The sequence below is a fragment of the Clinocottus analis genome, unplaced genomic scaffold, assembly GCF_023055335.1.
Source record: "Clinocottus analis isolate CAN_PGR_092001 unplaced genomic scaffold, fCliAna1.0.p SCAF_9, whole genome shotgun sequence".
NCBI lineage: Eukaryota > Metazoa > Chordata > Actinopteri > Perciformes > Cottidae > Clinocottus > Clinocottus analis.
The window spans coordinates 9,413,157-9,438,657 of record NW_027176251.1 but is presented as its reverse complement, the minus strand read 5'-3'; the positions used below and the strand labels follow the sequence as shown (position 1 = coordinate 9,438,657).

At 39.6% G+C, this 25,501-nt stretch overlaps 4 protein-coding genes across 5 annotated transcripts; all 4 read right to left on the bottom strand.

Annotated features, from left to right (window-relative positions):
• Positions 1-427: 427 nt before the first annotated feature.
• On the bottom strand, positions 428-2,273 carry LOC137781588 (cornifelin-like). The gene is made up of 4 exons (XM_068570449.1): positions 2,247-2,273; positions 1,366-1,513; positions 1,098-1,234; positions 428-889 (listed from the first exon to the last, which is right to left on the bottom strand). Exons 2-4 carry the CDS (start codon positions 1,475-1,477, stop codon positions 791-793), a joined length of 348 nt encoding a protein of 115 aa, XP_068426550.1. The 5' UTR covers positions 1,478-1,513; positions 2,247-2,273; the 3' UTR covers positions 428-790.
• A 598-nt stretch (positions 2,274-2,871) lies between these two features.
• Positions 2,872-8,411, bottom strand: mrps15 (mitochondrial ribosomal protein S15). The gene is made up of 8 exons (XM_068570237.1): positions 8,198-8,411; positions 5,712-5,780; positions 5,554-5,629; positions 5,372-5,420; positions 5,180-5,264; positions 5,005-5,063; positions 4,058-4,249; positions 2,872-3,758 (listed from the first exon to the last, which is right to left on the bottom strand). The coding sequence occupies exons 1-8, from the start codon at positions 8,319-8,321 to the stop codon at positions 3,660-3,662; spliced, it is 753 nt and encodes a 250-aa protein (XP_068426338.1). The 5' UTR covers positions 8,322-8,411; the 3' UTR covers positions 2,872-3,659.
• Positions 8,412-8,847: 436 nt separating this feature from the next.
• Positions 8,848-17,831, bottom strand: csf3r (colony stimulating factor 3 receptor). 2 transcript variants are annotated; one of them, XM_068570020.1, is made up of 17 exons: positions 17,724-17,831; positions 15,674-15,773; positions 14,834-14,908; positions 14,355-14,651; positions 13,970-14,102; positions 13,662-13,828; positions 13,065-13,234; positions 11,991-12,141; positions 11,606-11,688; positions 11,283-11,490; positions 10,997-11,185; positions 10,680-10,781; positions 10,270-10,416; positions 10,047-10,187; positions 9,841-9,937; positions 9,683-9,761; positions 8,848-9,542 (listed from the first exon to the last, which is right to left on the bottom strand). In XM_068570020.1, the coding sequence occupies exons 3-17, from the start codon at positions 14,895-14,897 to the stop codon at positions 9,060-9,062; spliced, it is 2,511 nt and encodes an 836-aa protein (XP_068426121.1). In that variant the 5' UTR covers positions 14,898-14,908; positions 15,674-15,773; positions 17,724-17,831; the 3' UTR covers positions 8,848-9,059. The 2 variants fall into 2 exon arrangements, with proteins under 2 accessions (XP_068426121.1, XP_068426122.1); XM_068570021.1 differs by having other exon boundaries at positions 14,355-14,648.
• Positions 17,832-23,317: 5,486 nt separating this feature from the next.
• LOC137781753 (uncharacterized) lies at positions 23,318-24,569 on the bottom strand. The gene is made up of 3 exons (XM_068570701.1): positions 24,530-24,569; positions 24,287-24,345; positions 23,318-24,152 (listed from the first exon to the last, which is right to left on the bottom strand). Exon 3 carries the CDS (start codon positions 24,061-24,063, stop codon positions 23,407-23,409), a length of 657 nt encoding a protein of 218 aa, XP_068426802.1. The 5' UTR covers positions 24,064-24,152; positions 24,287-24,345; positions 24,530-24,569; the 3' UTR covers positions 23,318-23,406.
• Positions 24,570-25,501: the final 932 nt, after the last annotated feature.

Sequence of the window (25,501 nt, the reverse complement as noted above, 5' to 3'; positions counted from 1 at the left end):
AAAATAGTAAGTGTAACAGATTTAGTGACATCTAGTGATCGTGGTTGCAGATTGCAAGCAACAACATGCCCCTCTGTTTAACCCTTTTCCAAGCGTGAAAGAGAACTACATTGCCCTACGGTTATTCATCATTTTAGATAACTAAATATTGTTGGCACTACAAATGTGAAAACTCTAAATGTGACATTTAACTAAGAACCAATCAGCTCTCTGATTAGGTGACAGCTAAGCGTTTCTCATCATGGCTCTGGGTCTTGCAGTCGGTTGAAAGTATCAGTGGCACCTGGCTCCAAAAATGTAGGCCACCATGACCTTGTGAGGTTATCGTTCCCCATACGTACATGATGTCGGAGCAAGTCGGGATCAAGTCGGACACAAACATAAGAAAATTATGATTTCATCAAGTCTTTGGGAACCACTGTTTTAAAAAATGGTTTTTATTCACCAAAATAAGTCCGAAAATATTTCTTTCTTGACAGGGTTGTACAAAATGGTCCATGTTTAAATGTAATTAGTCATGTTGTGAGTGATTGAACAATGCAGTTTATTTACAGTAATGCAGATAATACGAGCACTTTGTCCCGCAGTTAGACAGACACATCAAGCTACAGGCAAAATATTACAGTTGATAAACTTGAATGCATTGTTTATCAGCCCTTCCTTATTTTCCGTGCACCTGGCAGCTGGCCTGTTGCAAGAATAAACAAATTATTTCCACAATAGCTGGACATCAGCACCAAAATGAAAATACTGCATATAGTGGGCCAGAATCCTTTACGTCTTCTTATGATTACATTTCTCCGTTCCTGATGTGGATTTCTCGCGCCATCCTGCACATCTCGCAGAGCCCGCAGAAAAAGGTCATCAAGGCATCATTGGTTATTGTTCCCTGAGGTTAAAAGATTGCAACAAAATCAAAACCGGGAATCAGCCCTCTATGAGGAAATTCATTTTCTCAACTGAAGGGAACACCCAACATTTCCTCTGTTTTTGAAATCTCTATGTTTCACAAGAGCCAGGTTATTGAAAACATGAGAACCAAAGCACCACCCAAAACGCATGCATAGAAAGTTGAGATAAATATACGAGTCACTTACTTGAATACCATAGGTCAGTCTCATATGAGTCCTCAAGGAAGCTGTGCCTCCTGGCACACAACCCAGGCAGCAGTTTTCTCCATATTTATTTGCTGTGTAGCAGCTCAGGGCAAGTGGGCAGATGCAACCAAGAGCACCTGCACGAAAAAAGAGTGTGTTTCATTGTGACTTTTTGGAAGTGAAAATAAAAAGCATGAAAGGGTGCCTGAGTGTGTCGAAAGGTGTATGAACGAATATGTCAAAAGTCAGCATTTTGAATGGTACTCACAGACAAAGAAGTCATTGAAGCAGGAGCACAGGCCGGTGCTCCACTCTCCTGTCTGGACGTTTGTCCCAAAGCTGGCGGCACCTGGTTGATTGGAGACCACTGGGTTCGACATTTTTGGATTACTGGATCTGCTTCTTGATTTTGAAGCCTGTGAGAACACTTTCAGCTGTTAACACTGGAACAGGGTTAAACGCAGCTGGAGGAATTACATGTATCAATCTTTCCATGTGTCACAATTGTTTTTCACATGCAAGATTTATTTCCAGAGTGGGCAATATCACATGTTTAGTTTTCATGGAAAAATATCAAAGGGATAAGCAAATTGCTTTCCAGAATAAGAAGATTGAGTTCATGTGTCGTATACTCTACTCTCAATCAGCATTCATGGATCACCCCGCAAAGCATGAAATACATGTTTCATAAACTTCTACCTTAACACAGAACGAGTTTGTGGGTTTGAGAGCTCTTGGGATTTACTAATTGATTAACTAATGCATTGATAAATATTTCACATTGGTTCCTAATTAAAAACATACTTGTATTGTAACATAATAAAATACTGTGTATCTTAACACAGTGTGTGTGTAACAGCTTAGTGACTAATGATGCTCAAAAAACATTTAGCTTTGGTATTTGAGTTTCCAACTTGAAATACTTGAAATGAAAAAAAGGTGTATGTTAAGGTACTACTTCAGTACAAAAGAACCTGTGACAGCTCACGTTATCTGGTATTGGTGCTGCCAGAAGAAGCCAGATTCTGAAATGTTAAAGTTCTAAAGTTAAAAAATGTGTGAGTGTGGTTTATTAGCCACGGTTTAACTCAATTAAAAGTGAATTCTTAAGTGAATCTACTGTGAGAGAAGGAACAAGGTGTCACTTACCAGAAGAGTCTGTCAGTGTGCAGTCCTCTTTCTCAAAGTGACAAGATGCACACCACACAGGAAGCTGTGACGAACTTAAGCTGTGAAATGCTGGTTTGCAGCAAACTGCTGTTTCTGAGATGACAACGATCTCTGGTCATTCACTGCCACACTCGGCCACAAAAGCACAGCAGTTCTTGTAAATTGTCTGTTTGTGGGTGTAATCACACGCAGCAACAGATCACAAGAACATCTATCTTTAGAGGTGAGATCAGTTAGTGAATACTTTGACGCCAGTTTACGGTTTGATTTATATATTATGTGACTACTGCAGTTTGCAAAAAGGGATGGGATAACTCAAAACCTCCTACAGCTGCAAAAACATTCTGATTGACTAAAACACCTGAGCAAAAAGTTTAAAAAGATGTCTCAGTTATATATATATATATATATATATATATATATATATATATATATATATATATATATATATATATATATATATATATATAAATAAAAAAATGTAATAAAAGTGTGGAGCAGTCATAAAGTGGGGTGATGCTGATATCTCAGAAATGTATTGTTTTGTGGTGCAGCATATACAATTTAATGAAGACAATGTGTTTAGTTACTTCGACAATAGTTTGAGATTATGTTGTACCGGATCACATTCCAGCAAGGCCCTTTTGTTATATGGACAAAATAAGATACATTGCAATTAAATGCACCCCAAATAATGAACTGTTTTGTTAACACCTCTCTGGCAGTAAACAAAAATGTAACATACTTTTCTGAAATATCGTCATTTAGGCAATTATATGTTATGACTAGTTCAACAGATGCTCTTAAAGATGATGCAAGGTGTTGGTATAATGTAAACTCAAATGCTGCAAAATACCTGCAGAAATAGGCCAAACCAGTACTGACACAGAGAGAAGTATTATTTCACATTATGCAATCACTTGTTGGTAACATCGTAGTGATGTATTAGCTTGCTAAACGATGACACAACAGGAACTTTGCCTTTGACAGATAATGGAAAAATACCAGCAATGTAACATAGTGGACATGTTTGACCCATAAAGAGCAGCATATAGTGGAAAATAGAGCAAGACACTTTCCCCCTATAATCTGGCTATTTGAGTTCCCTACTTAATACTTTGAACACAATAAAGTATCATTTAATTCAAAACACCTCTGATAGTCTTATAATTCATCAGAGATACATTTACAAAGAACATTTGAATACCACTTTCTAGAATATTTTATTCACACCACGAAAGCAAAATAAAACAACATTGTATGATGGTAACAAATGAAAAAGGGAGCTATTTATCAACATGTCACATATCAGATAGTGTTAAAGTAAAGATGTGAACACAAGCACGTCAATAAATTGTTGCAATATATATAGCACGGTGTCTTTTATTGCGTCTAAACAGCTTTTGTCTTGGCTGCCTCGGTTTCTGTGGAGGCTTGACTTTGCTTCATCAGCCTCTGCTCTTGTTTCTGCTTCTGCACTTCCTTGAAGACCTGAGAAGAGACAAATATATATGATTAAGTGTCAGTGGAAAAATAAAACACCACCTTCCATAAGTTAGTCAGTTAATTAAGTGTACACATCAACCTACAGAAATCTTGAGTCAAGCTCTCAGACACAACATGCACTATTGTTTCCCTCGTGTCGGATGATACTTGTTGTTTAAGCTCTTTAGATATCAATCAATTGACACCATTATTGTAGACATGCAAATGAAAACAATATAAACAGATGCAGATCAAAGTTTGAACATATAGATGTGAACAGAACAACAGGGTCATTAGTTTGCTACCTTAATGCAGAAGGCCTTCTTGGCCAGCCAGCGGCGTGTGGCCCGTCTGTAGTACTCTGGAGGGAAAGTGTAGGTGATGCCCAGCTGCTCGCATACTTTCTCAAAGGCATCATAGCTCACCAACCGGAGTTTTTTCAACAACTGTTTCCTTCGGTCAATAGCCATGAGCATCCGCCTCTTGTTAGCTTTGTCCTGGAATCAAATGACACGTAAAAAGAATGAGAACTACAAATGTGATTCAAGCAGGCTGAGATGGGAGGACATGGGAACACCCATTAAAGTGCAGTCTATAACACTCATCCACCAATGAGGAGATTGTTAAATACAAATTAAACAGAGAGACAGTAACAACCTCTAATAGAGGGGTTGGCAACCCACGGCTCCGGAGCCACATGTGGCTCTTTAGCTCTCTTTGGCTCTTTGATAGTTATAACACGTAGAGTAGCAATACAATGTCAAACATTGTCTTTACTCTTGTTCTATAATTTCCTAAATACAACAAACTATAGTTTTCTGTACAAATAATATGACTATATATAAAACTTTATAAGCTGTGATATCAAATAGCTTTTGTGTCTCCAGACACATTTTTTTGGTGAAAAAAAAGGGGCAAAATGGCTCTTTGGAGAGGAAAGGTTGCTGATCTCTGCTCTAGTAGCGTCATCCATTCTTTTTTAACAACAATGTTTGATGTATGTAACGTGGAAATTTCCAACCATGACCGTGCTAAGCATGTTCTTATTTTGCGTGGGGGAGTACACAGGATATCCTGTAGCACACGCAGACCTCAAACCAGAGGAAGGCACAGAGGAAATATGAAATGATGCATTGATACACGTCATCCAAGATCTTTATAAAAAACCTGTTAAAAGAACAAGCCTTTCTGTTGAGCTGTCGGGGGAGAAAAGTGTTGCTTCAATGCTGCCGCTTGTTGGTCCTTCACTCACCTTGTGGTGTTTTTGCAAGTGCTCCTGATAGTTTCGAATTCTTGCAGTTAAAACAGCCACTGAGAAAAGAAATAATAACAATACAGAAGAAAAAAAAACAACAAAAAAAACATTATAACCTGTATTTGTACTTTGTTGAGAACAATATCTACAACACTGGAAAAATGCAACTCACCCTTGACATCCACAGAGTTTTGATCATTCTCATTCCTCTGGACTTTCGCAATCAACTGTTGCTTTTTCAGCTGCAGCTTTTCACTCTGAAGATGTGAACAAAGACAACATGTTTACACTTCCGATTTTTTATTTTTTTCAAATGACATGTCATCAAAAACAGTCGGACACAAGAAATCTGACGAGAACTCACATGACTCGCCAACTCCAGAGACAAAAGTCTTTTGACAACATCATCAGTTCTATCGACAGAAAAGTACTCTTGTGTTAGAAGAAATATAATAATGATAATAAACATAAATGCAGATTTAGAAGGAATTGCGAGTATACAATATATTTGTACTCCGCTCATGTACGGTATGAATGCATGTTTACGTTTGAGCGAGGGGCACAGATGTATAGTCCAGCTTCAGCATTGTAGGAGGGAGATCACTGAGCTGGCTCACGGGGACTGCAAGAAACAAATGGTTTGGCTGAAAAGCAAGCATTTCAAAACCTCAAAAACACAGTGCGGCGACAAAACAGCCTCATACCTGTCTTTTTTTTCTTTGCAACTGAAGCGTAATGTCTCACTGGTGGTGAAACAGCAAAGCCGCCTGCAGCTGAGGAGAGAAAGGGATTGGAGTGACGTAAACACCAAAAGTAAAACAACTTAAACGGAGACAGTCGTAGCTTTTTAGAGCCCAGAAGAGTTCAATAGTTGGTCCCCGAAGAACAGTTAAAACAAAACCTGAAATTTGATCCAACGTTGCAAGACAAAGGAAGACATGGCGTTTGGCAGATTAGCAACAGACTCACGAGAGGATCACTGGTTTCCAGCCAAAGCGGACTGAACTAGGCGTGAACTTCCCATAATGCTAAAGTTACTACAAAACTGAATCAAGACACCTGTGACACAGTTTCAATAAAAAAAAATGCATGTTGTGACCTTCACAAAGCTATCATGACACCGACTGCCATCTATTTCCAATATGTGGCTATATATGATAGGCAAAAAATACAGGCAAATAAATAGGCTATTTACAATCACATGCACCTGTATTTCAAGCTGATACTGCCCTTTGTAGATTTCCTTAAAATAATATGATGCTATCCTAAATTTGATAATCGCAAGATGGAATTTATTTAATTATGATCCGAACTCGGATCCAAATGACACTTTAATCACTGCTGTATGCGAGGAAAACGTTCTGCTGGAAATCAAAAACAACACGCCTTGTGCTTGCAACACGCCTCTTAGCACGGCCAGCGTGCCGTCCCCATAGCTGCATGCGAGACATTTCGATGATGTTCTGCTGTGACAGGAAAGTCACAGGATGATGATGCAATTGATTCAGTTTGAGATGCACGATTTGAAGAGCACAACTGAGATAATCTGCATAAGCAAGACTGTCCCTCACTCCAAATGGAACACAAGATATCAGATGGTGAGAGGAAAGTGGTTTTCAAGATCTCAAAATCATCAAAACACCAAATGATGTCACTTTTGCAAAACACTGGCGCTTCGTCCTCTGCAGAAGCCAAAGACACGCATACATCTTACATGACTGTGCACGGCAGCTGTACTCTGTGCTTTCAGTCCATTAGAGCAATTACCAGAAGGTTTCATGCTTTGAGCTACTTTTTTATGTCTAATGATATATACAAAATGAATCACGTTGAGTTGACTATATATTGGCTGACATTGGATTCATGATTTCCCAGTATTTGTCATATGGTAGAGGAGACGAGTCATCTGCTACTTTGATGCAGTAAAGTGATCTGTAAGAAGATGTCAACTTGTTCTAATGTAGTTTTGGTGCGTCTGTGACCGTCAGCGGGCTGAAATCAGCATGCCACAGGGTGAAAACCAGCTTTGACGTTGTAATAGACTTGAGAGGCAAATAAAAGTATAGCTGCTCTCGATGTGATCATGATGAAGCGAGAGAGGGCATTAGATTGAGCACATACACAGATTGAGCACACACACACACACACCAAAGTTCAGAATAACAATTCTAGAGGAGGCAGTCCATAATGGGTTAATAATGTTTAGCACTTCCTCTCAAAGCCTGACAGTTAGTTTCAACATGCTTCTATTGATGCAATCCGTCTGACTTGGACAGGTTGGCTGACTTTAGAGACTGCTCGCTTTTATTTGTTACTTTAGAAACATAAACCAGCAGATCAAAATGGGTATTTGTGTTCTTTTATTTACACTACATTTGTATTAGCTTTCCTTATCTTAACTGTGCACGAGCTTGTTTTTGTCATTTTTTCCTATCCCCAACACATTTTGGCATTCAATTAATCTGCTAGCTATTAGTCTTTTTTTTTAGTACTTTTGAGAATCCACTTTCCTCTTTAGCTGTTAATTTCTATCATACTTTTGGTCCAACAATGTTTTATGCATTGTTTTCTTCTGATTTGCAATCACAATAATTTGTTATGCAATTATGTTTCCCCAATATGCTTTCAGCAAAAACTCTCAATTAGATTAAATATTACACCTATAACAGACTATTATGTTGTATGTTTCAAGGATTCCAAGCAGCACAGTGATGTAAATTTACGAGTTAGCTTGTAAAACCAATCAATGCATTTAAAATATATAAATTATTATTTAATGTGAATTGATAGTGATACATAACTCCTCAACACAGTGTCAACATCGTTGGTTGTGTTTGTTGTTCATTTTTGAGTTTACATATTTTACGGTCAAACTGAAAATGTATCTCAGACTTTTATAAAAACACTGAAAAATAAATCCATACATTAAGACGCGTTTTCGACCACTGACGTATTAGCTGATAACTAACTAACGACACTACTTACCGTCGATGGTGTAGCTAGTTACCCACGCGATTGTTGTTGTTGTTGCATTTCTTTTTCTTGTGAAAGCGCCTCACACATTTCCGGTAAATACATAATACCGCTGTCCGTGACCCCCTTAACTGATACAGGTATCGGCAGAAGGGTGACGCGATCGTTAGACCCTGTGAACAACCAAGTGGGTTAGCCAGCTGTCGCGTGCACTTACCGGCTCTCAGTCCCGCAAATGACGCCGAGCTGCATGTCCAGGGTTTCACAGACACAGCGACGCTTTCTCGCAACACACCGACTGACGACTTCAGCACAGCTCGCATAGCAATGTTTGTGAACATGGTTTAGCTCACCAGGCCGACAGTAACGCCCGCTAAGAGTATGAAAATGTGACAGTTTATAACACTCGACCCCTAGATGAGGCTCGCCATTTTGACTAGACCACACTAGCTGAGCGAGGAGAGGGGGATATGCTTCCGAGGCTGAGCTAACAGTCCCAGAGCACATCGATTGGACAAACGAGGGGAGGTTAGGGAGTCGTTGTTCCACTTTTGCTTTCTTTTAGAAAGGTTGCTTGTCACTGCAGTAATGTATTTAAGGACCTATTTAAAGATACAACTAAAAACATTAGCCAACACCCCATACTGTTTTGTTGACATGGCTCATAAATGGCTCTTCTTCCATTTAAACATGGTTGGTATACTGTATACTAAAAGTAGAGGTATTGTGCTGAATAATCAATCAGCAGGAGAACTATTTTTTTCAGTTAAATTATTAAATTACACTTGGCCTAAAGTAAAGTAAAAGTAATTTTAAGAATGTTGACAAACAGAATCATTCCAAATATATAAAATGTTTCTCCAGTAAAAAAGTTTATTTGTTAAAGAGGTGACATATCTACAAAGTGTGGTACAAAGTATGGACATCATAATCAAAATACATCAAAGTGATCATAGCGTTACATCTCGTATGCATTTACAGCTATATGCTGAATCAACTTATCACATTTGGCTCATTACAAACTCAAAATTGCATGATCATCTCGTAAAGCAGCTATTCTTATAATCAGCAAAGTACTTCTAGTCATTTTCAGTATACTTCAAGGATAAGGCTCGAAGAAAAGGAAAGTCATCACACAAAATGTCTGGGCCCTCCCCTTTTTCAGGTTCACAATCGTGTGAAGGTCCAAAAAAACATTGCTCACTTGGCATCCCAACGCTTGTCATATTATGGTAGCACTTTGGACTGAAGGACTCTTCGGTCTCCAAGAGGGGCTGTGTGGACTCAGACCTCAGGTAGACATGCAGGTCTTTAGGTGTAGGGCTGTTGCATGGACCAGAGAAGATCACAGTAGCGTATGGAACAGAGTCGCTGTTGGAACCAGAGTAGCCAGGGATAAATGGTGACCCACAAATGGACTCTCCGAGGTCACTGGTGTCGTCTGCACTGCTTAACCATGGGTCATCGTCCTCTTTGCTTCGTTTCACAGGGAGGTCCAGGAAGCTCAGGTGGGATAAGTACATTGGATTGGGCTCCTCATTGTCCAACGATAGATGGGAACCCTGCAAAAGGAAATATATATATATAAGGCCTGTATTTTTGACAAGTACCGTATAGAACTTCAATATATACATACTGCACATAAGAATATGTTACTTTAAGTAGAATCTGTCTGTATTTTAGCATTTCTGTATTTCTGCACCTGGGTTGATTCTGATGTCCATCTCTTAATGCTGCTATTGGCTGGATCTGGAACGGCTGGCCAAAAACGACCTTTCAGTCTGCAAAAAAAAGAAGAATGTTTTTAGAATAAATGACAACAGAGCTTCGCAGCTTAAGTCAGCGTGGCAATGATCTCACCTTTTGTTGTTGGAGAACGACATCATGGCTATGAAGATAACGATCAATAACAGTCCAACGACAGACACAGGTACAATGGCAACAACAACAACTGTTTCTGAGACGGGAGAAACAGACATTTTGGATGAAATATCTGTTGTTGGAATACACACTGTCTTAATCTCTGTTATGCCTCGAGAAAGCCACTGCCAAATTACAATACCAACCGAAAGAATCAATTTCGAAATGAATTGTTGACCCGTTCAGGCTCCCACCAAACGTGCTAACCATCATAAAAGCTTCATACAGAGACGCAGTGTTGAGGTCTTTCAGGACCACTCTCCTCTCTTCCAGGTCAGCATTCACAACTGAAAGAAGTGTCAGACATCAGATAGCATTAAATAAATAAGAACATGTTAGACGACAGTTAAATTAAGGTCTTTAACCTACCGTTAATGGGTCCCTTGTGATCACGGTAGAAGACTTTGTAGTTCTGGATAATACCGTTTCTTTGGTTTAAAGGTATCTCATCCCAGGTTAGCTCAACATGTGACTTCCAGATCTTTTTAATTTGTAGTTTTGGAACCATTGATGGAGCTTAAAAAAACAAACATTGTGAGTCATTATAACACCTATAATGAACGATTATGCTCATGATTTGAAACCTTAAAAAAAAAAGTAATTTCTATCCACAAGAGGGCATTATTACATCATGCATTTAGCTGTTTCTAATGGATCGCAATGTTTTTGTTAAATCATGTGGCAACCTATTTTCTCACTTCTTCAAAAGTTAATGCAGCCCAACTCTCACATCCCCATCTGCTGTCTGTGTGATCCTCTTTGTGTCTTTGGTGACTTACCCTTTTGTCTCGAGTAAGCATTAACAGTCTGAGGAAGACCTATCCCATCCTTAAACCTTGGATACACAGAGATCCCATAGGGCTTGTAGGGCTCAAAGCTGCCTATTGATAAGAGTGAAGAGGTTAGAGTGTATCAGTGCCTGTAAGCTCCTAACACTGTGTACATGCAGGGTGTGCACAGGAAAAGGAAGACATTGTATCCATGTGGATTCTCGGGGTAAAGGATAAACACTGGATTAGGAAAGTCAAATGAAAGTTGCGCAAAATTGGAGGGACATTGATCCTAAAACCTGCAATACAAATTCTATAAAACATACCTGTTATAACAAGGAGTGTCTGGTTTCTGTCAGTTAATTCAAACTGGGTGGAAAAAAAGTCTGTTTGTAACAAAGGACTCCATTCCACAGTAAAACCAGTGAGACTGGAAGACAGCAGGCTTCTCCACTGGACCAGCAGCGATCTGTCATCCTGAGGAATGACTGTGACGTCTAATATCACCGCACAATCTACAGACCCAAAACACATCATACACATTGTGGCAAAATGTATTAAACTATCATATTTAAAGACCAATTTAAGCAGGTTTAAGGTGGTCAATTTTACCTTTAGGTAGGTAAATTCGCACTTCAGTGGGAGAGGATTTCCCTGCTGCATTAACAGCACTCAGATATACTTTCTTTGCCCTCCCGGGAAGCTGGAAAGTACAATAATTCCGCACCGTAGAGCACACCTTTCCATTTTCACTTGGCAGCTTTTTCACCGAGACAATGTATGACACATTCTGGCCGTTGGCACGGAATTGTTTTGATGGCTAAACAAAAAAAAGCGAGAGGGCATTTTGAAGCAGACCACACACACTCAACAAGAGCTGTAGCAGAAAATGCATCAGCCTGTGACAGGTGTCGAGCAACATGTGATGTGTGTACCTTCCAAAACAAGAGTATGTTGAGTTGTTTGTTCATGTGATCCCCTGATACCCTCATCCACGAGTCTAGGCGTCCAGTGGGAGCTGAAAAAAAAAAGAGACGGCTGTCAGCCTAGTGGTTCGTCAAAAGCCTGCACTTCTCTCCTCACTATTTCAAAACTAAAACTTTCCTCTGTGAGACAGGTGGCTGTGGACTATGGATTCACTGCCTGAGTGTGCGGCAGAACTCAATACATCAATTCAGCCTGTGCTATAGAGCAAAGCAATGGGAGATGTAGACATGGTATTAGCATATATTGAAAAGACCAGGAAATGGAAGAAAAGGCCATAGATTGGAAAATGTTAGAGTGACTGATTGTGTCACTGTGAATTGATCTGAGCCCTACCATTCTCCAAGGTGACTCCAGACTGGCTGCTGCTCCATTCACTCCAGGGGCTCCGCTGGAACCTGACTCTAATCTGGGCGAGATACTGAGTCCCATGGAGGAGACGGCACTGGTCCACAGATCTGGTTGGTCTAACCCGGTTTACCAGGATCTATTGTGTGTTCAAGTTTAAATAATTTATTTAGCACTTTAAAACAGCGGTTTTGCATCAAAGTGCTTCACAAAGACATTCATAAGCTTATACAACCATTGGGACACATATATGTGCGGGGAAATAAAAATGATCCTGTATTAATCCCCTTGGGGAAATTATTTTCTGTATTTAACCCATTCTAAGTAATTAAGGAGCAGTGTGCTGCAGAAAGGCGCCCGGAGAGCAACTGGGGGTTTCGTTTCTTGCTCAAGGACACTTCCACATCTGAACTATGGGGGGGACCAGGGATCGAAACCGGCTTTCTTGTGGTTACATGACAACCATTCTCCCCATGAGCTACAGCTGCCCCCTAGATACATCAAGATAAACCCAGACAAATGGATAAAAACACACTTTAAAGCCAGAGAATAAAAGTGAGTCTTAAGATGCATCTTAAAAGTATCAACAGACTGTCTAAAGGCCTCCAGCAGACTTTTCCAGAGCCAAGGAGCCACTACAGAAAAAGCCCTGTCCTTGGCCTTTTTCCTCCATAAATGGGTCACAGCCCACAGGGTGGATCTGAGGGGTCTGGTGTTGCTTTAAATGTAGGGGCGTGACCATGCGGAGTTTGATGTTTATCCTGGAATAAACATTGAGCTATTGTAAGGATGCAAGTATGAAGGTAACGGGGTCTTGTTTTTTGGACTTTGTTAAAAAAACCGGCAGCAGCTATTTTAATTAGTTGTATCCAGGAAATGTTAACCTGAGAAATGCCAAGGGAGTCTGGCCCGCATGATATTATGGGTTTGTCCCAGAACACATGGAAATATGACTCACAGCACATCATGAACTCAAAGCCTGCGTTACTACTGCATGGTTGCTTGTAGCTATACTGTGTCAAAAGTTATGTTTATCTTGACAAGGGAAATCATTTTACTCACTGGTTGTTCACTCCATTGGCTGCTGTCAGCAGTTGTAAGTCGGACTTCTAGGTTTAGCTGAAGGCTACGCATCCAGACCTCCTGCTGAGATAAGCTCCAGCTTAGCTTGAGGCAGCCATACCTTTTAGGCACCGCTTGCATCTTCAGAATCGTTGGTCGGCCAAATTTAGCTGTGACAAAACAGCCAACAAAGCAAAAACTGCGATTGAGATTCTATTACTTTTCCCAGAAAAAGTTTACATCAGATGTATTCATCAGCTTTACCAAACAACAAAATTATTTGACAGATCCAAAGGGTCAGCTGCTCTGAAAGTATTTCCATAGGCCTCTTCTAACCATCTGGATAAAAAAAAGACATATTCCATTTACTGCAAAATAAAACAAAGATTTGTAACCCATTTATCAAGTTACGACACAATTTCTCAGTCCAAACAAACCAACACTAACTCAAATGACTTCACTTGAGGCAATTTGTCAGATTCACACAAAGCTTTACACAACCTTTTTTTTTTTTTTTTTACATCTAAAGTCGTACACCCCAACAATAGAAACAATCAAATATGTTTTCAATAGATGAATATCTTCTATATTTCTCACCTGCACTAACAGGTTCCAGAACGATAGGTGCTGAAGTTGCTTCTCCAAGTTCATTCACTGCCTTCACATATATCTCCATGTCTGAGAAGATGACAAAGCCCGAGCGAGGGATGGTGTAACGGTGGACTCCTGAGAGCAGCTCATATGTGTGGTTCTCGTTTGAATCCCTAAAAGGAAATTCTCATTTTGGAAACAGTTGTGCAAACTCACAGACATATTTTGTAATGGGCACGAAATATTGCTACACAAAATCATATTTGCTTTCTGCTAATTCGATTCCCAGATGGTGTTTATGGGCAGATTATTACCATATCTTGGTGTGGAGGGTGTACTTTGTGTGCAGGTGGGTTTCCTGCTGCCCAGGGTCCCAGCTGCAGCTCAGGGTGTTCGGGGTGGTGAGGTTTGTCTGACAGCTGAGGTTCTGTGGTGCTTCTGGTGGATCTATAGAGGAGAAATAAGTTGATGAAGGTTATGAAGTTATGAAGGTTGTAAACAACAAGTTGTTACATTACGTTTTGAGCAGATACAAGTTACACAATACCTTTAAGTTAATGTATGTGTTCAATGTTGGAGTTTTAATCTATATTTCTCATTCAAAGTCCCCCTCACATACCCTTAAAATACAAGCTGTCACGGCAAGTTAATTTGATTATAAAGGAAGAAACTTGCTCAAGAAGGTTAAATTGCCCTCACATCCAGCTCTGATCTCCACTCCTTCTACTACTTGAACAGGAGAGGTCCGGACACAGCAGGTGAGGAACTCCCTGGTGTGATTGAAGCTCGGTATGACAACCTCAGAAACCCGGCCACTCTCATTAGCCACGGGGCTGCTGGGGAGGAATCGATCGCCAAGGCGCCACGCTAGCTGAACAGCTCGTCCAATGACCAGAGGGCAGTCGTCTCTGATAACACAGGTGGCTGTGACAGGTGACCCAAAAGGCACCACTGAGCTGGAAATCTGGATCTTTGCACACGGCTGTGTGTCATCTTCTAGCAATGAGAATGACAATTAATTTAGATGTGCCAAGTTCATGAGAATCTTAACTGTAAACGGCCAGCATTATATTCAGTTTGTAAGAATCTAAGAGTCAGGAAAGTCAAAGCAATCGTTTAGCGGCTGGTTAGGTATTTTCATTTTGATTTGCTTCTTCATTCAGAGAGTAAACACTCACCATTTTTCGCTCCATTTACAAGTGCCACCAGCACGACAACCACTGACATCGAAGTGGATATCATGACAATAAAACCTGTTGGGCAGCCAAATTGAAATGCATCATTCCTCAATTACAAACCTGCATGTCCTATCAACACAATATTTGTTTTGCCGTTCCCTCTGAGCGACACGGTGCATTGTGTGAGGGAGGTATTGCCAGTGATAACGCCTGTCGCTTCAGAGGACATATCAACGTGGTGTTTCGTGTGTTTGGCATGGCAGGGTGATGCGAGCAAGGACGTGGTCTCAATAATTCATTATATTTCAAAATAAGCGGACGGATAGAGAATGTATCCACTGCTTTTACAACGTAATAGCATAGAGAGACCTGCAGTGCTGCCATGTGTAAGACAAATGACACACTTGTGAATATAGAAATCCACATTTATTACAGCTTGAGTCCACATATGTGTAGAATAATTACACAAAAAATGTGACATTTCAGCTGTTACAACTTTAAATTTAAATGCTTAAGGCAGAATAAATAACTCACTCCTTTTTCACCATTTTATTAGAGGGATGAAACTCCTCCAAGCACACAGAAAGACTTTGATTGTCAGTTGTTAGAAAGTAACTGGCCTTGTTGGGAAGGTGCTCAACAGCTGATTGGTCATGAATCATGACCAGAAGATAAGAAGCCTGTAAGCCAAGCAGATGGGAGCAATTCTCCAGCAAATTAACTCTGATAGTAAGTCAACAACCTGGTTCTTATATTCAGGGATCGGTTGGGACATCAGCTTAAATGCACAAGTGTTAAGAAGTGAAAATTAATTTTGGGGAGTGTTTTTGAAATACTCACCATTACACGACCACACAACGTTAAAATTCAACTGAACTCTGGGAGCTGGCTCACAAAGCAACAACAACGAGGCACAGACATGCCATCAGCATTTGTGTGGCTGTGCGGGAGGAATGACAACGCAGTTATTTGTCTGGAAACATGCGGAAACAATTATTTTCACTGCTTATATAAATCACAGAAAGCTAGCAAAAATAGATCGATAAAAGAAAGGCACATGTTCATTGGTAAACGTCGTTTCACACAGAATACACTGGGAAACTAACACATAGCAGTTTGAAGTGGTGTTTCACATGTAAGACACACCATATGAAAACAAAGATTTCACATAATATCACATATATATATTCACAAATGGTTTATCACATGCAAACAGATATTCCCATGAGAAACCACACACACACACACACAGACAGACATGTGGTTTTGAGACATTCCACAATGTATTTCACAACATTTCTCACAAATGAAAACATGAGGGTCTTGAATTGTTTCAGTGATCAATGAAGCAGAAAACACTTTAAAAACTTTGCAAGGATGAATTTAACGTATACTTTAAAGGCGAAAGGAAATAATTGAGATGATGTATTATTGGATTTCCATTAAACCCGCTTCCATGTATTTCTGGTCGAGAACAACTCTCTACCTTCGGGCAGGAACGTTTAGACTGTCATTTTAGACAATGAGGCATTGCTTTAATAATTTGTAACAATCACTCAAACTCACAGTCAGATCGCCTCCCTCGGTGCACAATAACATACTTATTGGAAAAATCCACGTTAAAGCGGTGTGAAAGAAATGATATTTCTCCCTCTTTCTTATCAGCTGAGTGCATAAAGGCCTACATTTCCTCAACTTTCCTTTTTTCAATTTTTGCTTACTCTTAATAGGTAATTGCCTGTAGCTCTGACAAAAGACAGATACATAGACAGAGAGAGAGGGAGAAAAGAGATTTGGAGTTTATTTAGTCAACAATCGCTATTTAATATCGGACAGCATAAAATAAAACCACATATTTTAGGTGTGTTGGCGTGTCTGGTTCCTAATGAATTGATGAAAATGTTATCTGGATAAATGTTTGTGTCTCAGTGAGTCATGTCACTGTGTGTAAGGGTACATTTTGCTGTGGCCAACATATGTTTCCTTTCCCGTTGGTGTTGCAAAACGCCCACAATGAGGATTTGGCAATATCCTTGACACATGTGCAATGACAAACTCGCCACTATTTCCCGTTTTTGGGATATTTCTCACTCTAAGTGTTGTACAAATTACAGTTTTTGTATTGAGACTGAAACAATTCTTCCAAGACAGGGTGAGCTTTAGCGTCAGCAGATGTAAAAGTCCAATAAGCTAGAAAAGGAGGAATGCAATTTGTTTCACTTCCCCTTTTTTAATGGATGACCAGACCTTGAGATGCTCATGTGTTAAACATAAATGTGTTATCCTTACCTTAACTTGCTAATGTATTAAACATAAATGTGTTTACCTTACCTAACAATGCTAATGTATTAAACATAAATGTGTTTTCCTTGTCTTAACATGCTAATAGCAACATTGTGGTCATTTGAAAGAATGCCACAATCATACTGACTAAAATCGGAAAATTATTGTTTCTATAAAAATAAAGCAAAAAATATACATACAAAAACTCTTTCATAAATTATAGTTTTAATAAGTATCTTTACTTGGAAGCTGGCATCTTATCTTAGAATTCGTCTTTAAATTCTTAATATCTGAAGATCCTTAATATCTGAAGTATTTCATGTTTGTAAAAAAATATGGCATTATTAGACAGGAAACTAAAAGGATGGTAAATGGCACAAGTACAATACAGAAAAAAATCGGAGTAAGGAAGCGTTGTCAATTAAATTAAGTTGAGCGGTTCGTAAAAATGGATCAAGATGCAACTCTCCAGCCTGAACCTGTGTCATTCAGAAACAAGTTCCATGAAGTTTCCCTTTTCAATCTGGCACAAGTATCAAAATGAAAGGAGCGGCAAATCGCTTGATGTGAAGATAAAGGAGAGCCATCAGAGAGGCTTGCCACTCACCACACAGCAGCTGCAGCAGACCCAGAAAGACGAGAGGCTCTCATCAGCCGTGATAGCACTAGATGAAACAGCGTGGCTCAAAGCAGCTCAGACTAGAGGACGTGTGTGTTCACACAGCAGAAGCAGCAGCAACATCCTTGTTTTGGATTTGTGAAACTTCACTATTTTCCAGGAAGACACACATGACTGATGGGGCCCAGTTGTGGGTAAAAAAAGTGGGGTGTTTAAACCTGGGTTGTTCTTCAGAGAAGAGAGTTGATTTATGTTTTATTTGTGTGTGTGTATATATATATATATATATATATATATATATATATATATATATATATATATATATATATATATATATATATATACATGTAATCCCTTTGAGATTCAACATTCTGACTGCAGCATGAAAGTTTTAAACATAAATGCACAAATACCAAACAAAACAACAGAAGGAATTTCACATAAAAGACAGAATTAACAGACAAAACAACAAAAGCTAATTAATTGGAAGTACAAGCATATCCAGTTTAAATAGTTCTTAATCCTGTTTTTTTTTTTAAATTGTGCATTTTTACAAAATAATCTAGTCTAAAATGACTCTGTAGCTCCCACCAAAAACATTACAACTTTAAAATAAAGTTTTAACATGACCGATGGTTGCAACTATTGATAGATCATACATTGCATTTGTGATTGCTGATGGAGTAATAAGAATAGTCATTACAACTCAATTTGAAGCAATTGAATGTAATCTCTGAACAGCCATGGTGTCTGGCTTGTTTGAGAGGACGAAGGTATTTCAACTCTACTTCATGGTCTTTTTTTCTCACCAGGTGTTAATATAGCGGCTATCACACAGCCTGTGATAAGACTCCGGGGAGCGGTCTTGAGGATGGAGTAGTCTAGTTCAGACTGACCTCTATGTGTTGCGTGTGACCTTTAAAGTAGCAGATCTGCTGTATCAAAACGCAGTCATCTTCCTCTGTGAGCCTGTCCAAGCATTTGCCAGCATGGTAATAGAACAAGCTTCTTAAATGGGATTGTAAACTGTGCCTTGACCCCCCCAAGGGCACTTCAAACTACTTGGCATATCAGGTTTATTAGCTTATTAAATGGTAAAATGATTCACTGAGACCTCATTTAAAATGGTGCACGAGGCGAGCCAGTGAGCTCACCCACTCAACTTGTAATCTCATGGCTGCATCCCTGCTCGGTCACTCCGCCGCTCTCAAAAACATAATGAAAGCTAACTGTTAATCAAGCGGCGCTGGAGGAGGAATTAAATGCACACAGTGGTAGGGTTGTGAATAGGAATCAACAGGAGAAAAGAAAAGCATGCACTAATTAAAAATACATTAACTGGTTATCATGCGTTGACATATTTTGCTTGATCTTTTTTTCCTAATCGGCAGTAATGAACAAAGCGCCCTCCATCTACTGGGTACTACATGCTACGTTTCAGTGAGCAGTAAAATTAGCTGAGGGCCTGGAAGCGAAGTCAAGCTGATGAAGCTTTGCTAGGTTTGATTACGGTTCTTGTACTGTACTTAATAGAATGCTGTCTCCTCTTTAGATTCTGATTTGAGATGTGACAAACCCCAAATGAGTCACTACTGGGAATATCCTTTCATATCTATCCACTATTATAAAGACAAATGCAATCATAACCGCTGTAATCACGATATCGGCTATCCATGGAAGCTTATCTTCAAGTCCCAGTTCTTTCTGCTGAAACAATGCCATTCTACTACACTCAATCTCATAAGTTAAAATCAATATACTTCACCCGAAGTTTAAGACTAAAGCAAATTACAGATTATTTGAGTTCTGAAAGTGTTTTCAAATCAACCCTTTACTCTCCAACTATGGGTCAGAGATATGTATGTGCTATTAAATACTCAATAGCTGTCTCATAGCTATAATTGCAACAGCATTTGAGTGCTTTAGTGTGTTATTAGGTGTTAGGAAACAGCATCTGTTGGGAAGATTGGGCCATCATAACGACATGTAATAAAGACAAAGAACAACAGAAATTGCACAACAGCCTGTATTAAATAAGGCGTAATTGAAACTATGTATTTCCTTAGTGTTGGTACATTTTACACATCAATGTATGATGGAATTTTGTTTATGTTAAGCTTAACACAACATTTTAAGTATTAAAATATAATGGAATAAAATTAAGTAAGGCTCTCAGGCCTTCTGTATCTCTCCAGTGAATCACATCACTTACTGCAGTAAGCGATGCAATTTACTCTTCTCTTTTCTGTTGTGTCATTCGTTTGAGAAATTATTCTCCAAGTACATACGGTATCTAATCCCATCAATGAGACATTAATTAATTTATAAACCTGTGCAATGTATGTGTTTCAGTTAGATTTCTGCTTATGTTTAAAACTTTTTTCACATATTTCACACATTTTACATATGTCCTGCACTCGCTGTCCACATCAAAACCCCAGATGGAGCGACCATATGTCCTGAGGAGAGGCAGTGTGGAAGGTGCATGTTCCTGTCAGTGCTGTTATAATCACGTGTGTACAAATGCTGTTTGCATATGTGCTGAATAAAAGTGTCCTGCCATATGCATTTAATTCACAGAAACACAGATATATATATATATATATATATATATATATATATATATATATATATATATATATATATATATATGTTTTCATGATTCTGATTAAAATCACAATCATTTATGTATACTCAATGTACATATTATATCTACTGTGTGTATATATATATATATATATATATATATATATATATATATATATATTACACATATGCTAGATGACATGCAATGTCTACATACACCTCGGTTGTTGTACTTGGTACTGAGTTGTAAGAGAGAGAGAGAGAGAGAGAGAGAGAGAGAGAGAGAGAGAGAGAGAGAGAGAGAGAGAGGTAAGTCAAGCGCAGACTTACATGCACCCAATCCACTCCTATCTAGTACCTGTCACACACCGGCTGCAAAATGGAATTGACTATTGATTTCCCCCTTACCACAGGTCAGTTGTGCTGGCAGGATATAGTGGGCTCACAGAGAGCCACAAGAGGAGAGGAACACCGTGAGGAAACACACACAGAACACGAAACTCACAGAGGAACAAATACACATTCTTATTAACCACCACTGTCTGGGATTGTGTAAAGGGAGACAGCGAAGGTTGCTTTAAAAAAGGTGTGTGTTGTGCCGAGTGTGCAGTGAGAATGTGGCTGAGCTTTGACCAACTGGGATTTGTTGTGTGAGGCAGAGAAAGTTAAGCAAGCGAATCTGTGAAACTTTCTAAGGGATTCCATATTTGACAAACTGAGAGAGTGTCTGACACTGACACATGAGTGATTAATATTTTTAAATACTTTAAATATAGCTATGTTGCTAAAGCTACGGGTCATCATTAGCTGTTACAGTGACAGTTGGAAAACTGCAGTCATGAAACTTTACAGATGTGTGGTTGAATCTCAAATTAAGGGACCGAGATCAAAGATGGATCTAGTCTGAGCAGGCCACCGGGAAGATTTTGGTCTCAGAAGGTGGAAATTACCATTGAAATTTGTCAAAGCATAAAGACCATGTATGTTTACAGTGATGAAAGCACTGCCCGACCTCTCAGGGTTGTTGTGGGCTTAAATGCTTGGATACCTTTTGTCAAACAGAAATTCACCTTTAAAAAAAAAAAAGTGTACAGCGGTTCTTAATATTTACACCCACAAAAAACACCAAATCATGTCTTATGAGAAGGTTGGTAGTGTAATAAGAATACCATCTTAGATAAATATAATTTGATGCTGCTCATTCTTATATGTGCCGAGTAAACCTGCTAACATTTATTATTTTGTTTGTTTCATTTGCCTTTTTCAAACAAGCAGACATTGTTCGGGTTTGTGAAGGAATAAGCAGCGCCTCAACATTTTTAAAGCAAGCATGAATCTATAAGCAGCAACATTTTTGATATATTGTCCTACAGTTGGACAAAATTGGAGTTTAAAGTGATTTACAGGAGGAAGTACCAACAGTATAAAGCATTGCGGTACCACTAACTCCAGCCTAAAAAATGATCTTGAAGTAAAATCAAAGCCCCTCAATGTCTCAACAAAATGTCCTCTAGTCCACATCAGAGTAACATTGTGCAGTATGTATTTTTAAATTACACTTTACAGGTATTTGTTATTCTCCACCATGTGCACATCAATGTAGTTCTTGTTTTTCTCCAACAGACACTAATATAAACTGTCACTCCCTCTTTCATGTGAAGGAATTCTGTTTTCTAGGCTAACTGCTCTCTGTGAGATTTGTGTTGTCAACCGTCTCTCGGCATAAAAGTCGAGTTCAACAAAATAACTGCACTGACTGACGGGGAGAGGTCCTGATCTAAAGAAACGTCAGACTTATTTGTCACTTTATGCTAATAAACCTTCCATCTTGCATGTTGTGACATTAACCCAGGGAGCTGCTGGCAATATAGGCAGAAAGAAAGAAAGTGCAGGTGCATCTTGTTTTGCATCAACCCACGTGTTTATACACAGCAGATTCTCCTACTTGCTGCCTTTCACCATCCATTTTTAAACCGTACACGGGTCATTAAGTCATTGATTGGGGGTAAGGAGGCGAACAACTGCAGGATGTCATAGGAAATGTGTGTGTGTGTGTGTGTATCAAACGGTGACTGTGAGCACCGGCTTGAAGGGTTACTCCATCTATTTAGTGTGTGATACTTTTAAGATTAACATTCATGGCAGACATAATTGTGCTTCCAGGCTCTGAATACAGCCTGACATTACCAAGTGTGTGTGTTCTCCTGCTGGGATTCAAGCCAGCTGCTGAGCATCCTCTTTTTCTAGCCAACCTGACATCTTGTATGTCAGGTTGGTGGTCACTCTTCACTGCCTTCCTTTCTGCTCTCCATAAACTGTTTGATTGCTTTACATTGTTCCGTCAATCATTTCCTTAGACATGTTTTGGACGAGGGCTCGCGGCAGAGTCCCTTTCTCGCTCCCAATTGGTTGATTCCTGAGTCAATCACGTGAACCAATGACTACTTCCAGTGGGGAATCAAAGCCAGGGGTTGAACAATAAAAAATGTTTTTCAAAACATTTTAAAGAACGAGTGCAAGGATGAATGTTAAATATTTGCTGAGTTACAAGTTTTAAATCTAAGGTTGCCTTTTTAAACACCACATCCATTTGAAATGCTAAACAACCAGTGATACATGCCATCATAGACAGATCAAGATAGCATTAGCACTCGTACTTGCAAACAGCAGATTGTGAACAGATTAGAGGATTTGTCAAAAGCTGACCTTCTGCCAACAGCACCTGTGTTTAACAATCTGAGCCAAAGGAGATAACTACACATTAGAACCAACAGATGGCACTCTGGTAACATCCAGACCTCAGTGACACATTTATGATGAGAATATTTTATATTCAAGAGAATGTCGTTTTAGAGTTACAGGTGAAGAAGCAACAATGCAGGAGCTTGTACACATTTAAGTTGGACAGGTTTTTTTTTTCCCCTTTCCAATAATAATTAAAAAAAAAAAAAAAAAAAGTTAGAAAACCTAATACATTCTAAAATCACATTCTCCACAAAATGCTTGCCCGTTTACTTTTACAACTCACAGAACCGACAAGACAGCAAAGCTACACGTTAATGCCTTTAGCTCACACTACCCTATTTTACTTAATCAGACGTCTCACAACAGAGTTACCTTGAAACAACGGTTTGACATTGAGGCGTCTGTACAGGGGGCGAGCAAGAGGGCCAGAGAACCCAATCCTTTTGGGTCTACCGACAGCGAGATATTGGCCAGACGTTGCTGCGTTGCTGGTGATCCCAGACGAACGGAAGGCAGGAACCCGTCTTACCGGGCCATATCCAGTTAGACCGCTTGGGTAGGTGCCATGACCCCTGCTTTGGGGCAGGAGGAGCCCACGCAAAGACATGTCACGTCTATTTGGAGCAGACTCATCAACAACACGGTTGTGCGCGTTGTAGACAAACGAGAGTGGCTTGCCGCGACCTTGGAGATCCCGATTTACAAGGTCAGGCTGGCCTGGGGCTTCAGTCAGAGCTGAAGGCGCAACATGCTTGACCCCTGCAAAATTGGACTCGCGGTTAATAACTGAGCGTCCTCTGGGAAGGCCGAGCGCCTGGTCGGCGGTGTATTCACTTTGAACTGGACTGTAAGTGTCAGGCAAATTCCTGAAGTGCGTTTGTTTATGTATTCTGTCATCTAGAGATCTGGCGTCTTGTCGACTTTGTTTGTAGGAGGCCATGTTGGGTTCAAATTCAGGATCAGTGTTCTTGTAAGGTTGAGGTCTGGACGGCATCATGCTGGGGTGTATCCCATGGCGAGCTGCTCCAGAGAGATAAGGGGCTCCATGGACACCAGGATAATCCAAACCCAGGGCAGCTGCACGTGCTAGAGCAGAACAACATGTACAAGTATTAACACAATGCATTTATTCTGCCTGTGCCATTTCATTGTACGTCAAAAATAGCCGCTAATGGGTAATTATGAAAAAGTAGGAACATCAATCGAAGCACACTACATACCTCTGGCTGTTTTAGCACAATATACACCGCCAGCTGACACGGAGTGAAGCACAACCGCACTGCAAAAGACAACAAACACTGAAAGACAAACAGCACAGCGCTGGGCAGCTATGATTGATTTTCTTGTTAACCGCAGGAAACATCAAGTTTTAAAATACCTAAGAAAAAACACCAGTGGTACACACATCCCTGCAGTTATGTCAGCATAAACCACACAGTTACACAATTACTGAAAACACTTGCCACTCTTGACTTCTTTTGCAGCCTCTCCGACTGCCCCAAACCTCACACTGGCTTGATTTACTAATTACAGACAGCTGGTTGTCATAGAGACCAAACCTCAACCACTGAACCCAGTCAGCCACTGGCAAATTGCTTCATTACAGGCAATTAGTTAAAACGTTCGCTTGCAGAGGAATTTGACAAAACACAACATTTTGGGTTATTTTTCATTTTGGTTAAACATTTGAACACATGTTCGTGTGAGCAGGGGTAAGAGTCATGTCAATATGAATGGTTTAGTGCAATTTTTTTTTGTCTCTGCAAATGAAAAATTAAAAAAATGTGTTTACAGGTGCGAGCAGAAGCCTATGTTATCTATTCTGCTATCGTAGCATAATTAACATCACTTCAGAACCTTACATTTCCTGAACATGCAGCTAATTACAACTTATAATTCACTAGGCCTAAAAGCCTGATAATTATATTACATTTCTGCAGGATTACCATAACCACCGCAAATTTAAAATGATCTCATTAAGCTTGACCTCTTTTATTAAACGGTTCAAGGAGCATAGAATGAATTTGTAAGCATAGAGAAAGTCGTAACAGTGGGTGTTTTTACATTTATTTTGTTTAGCATAAACATGTACAGTTAAACCTCATTTCCATAAAAAAAGAACAATGGCCTGACTTTAGAAGAGAAAGGAGCAGGACTTGTATTCTTGCAGCTGGGAATGCCTGAGCCAAGAAGGAAGCAGCGGAGAGAAGGGAAAGCATTTAATAATTCACTCAAATTATTTCTGTCAGGACTGACAAGCTAAACGGAGACTTGATTTAATTCTGTAATTGCACGTTCACCTTTACCCTGAACCCATACTTTGGTAATTAATAGGCCTGAGCTTTATTTGAAGTGTGGCACGGGAAGTAATGGAATTTAAATTGCAGGTGATGTGAAACCAAAGATGTGAACGCCCGCTTGGCCAAGAAGCTCCT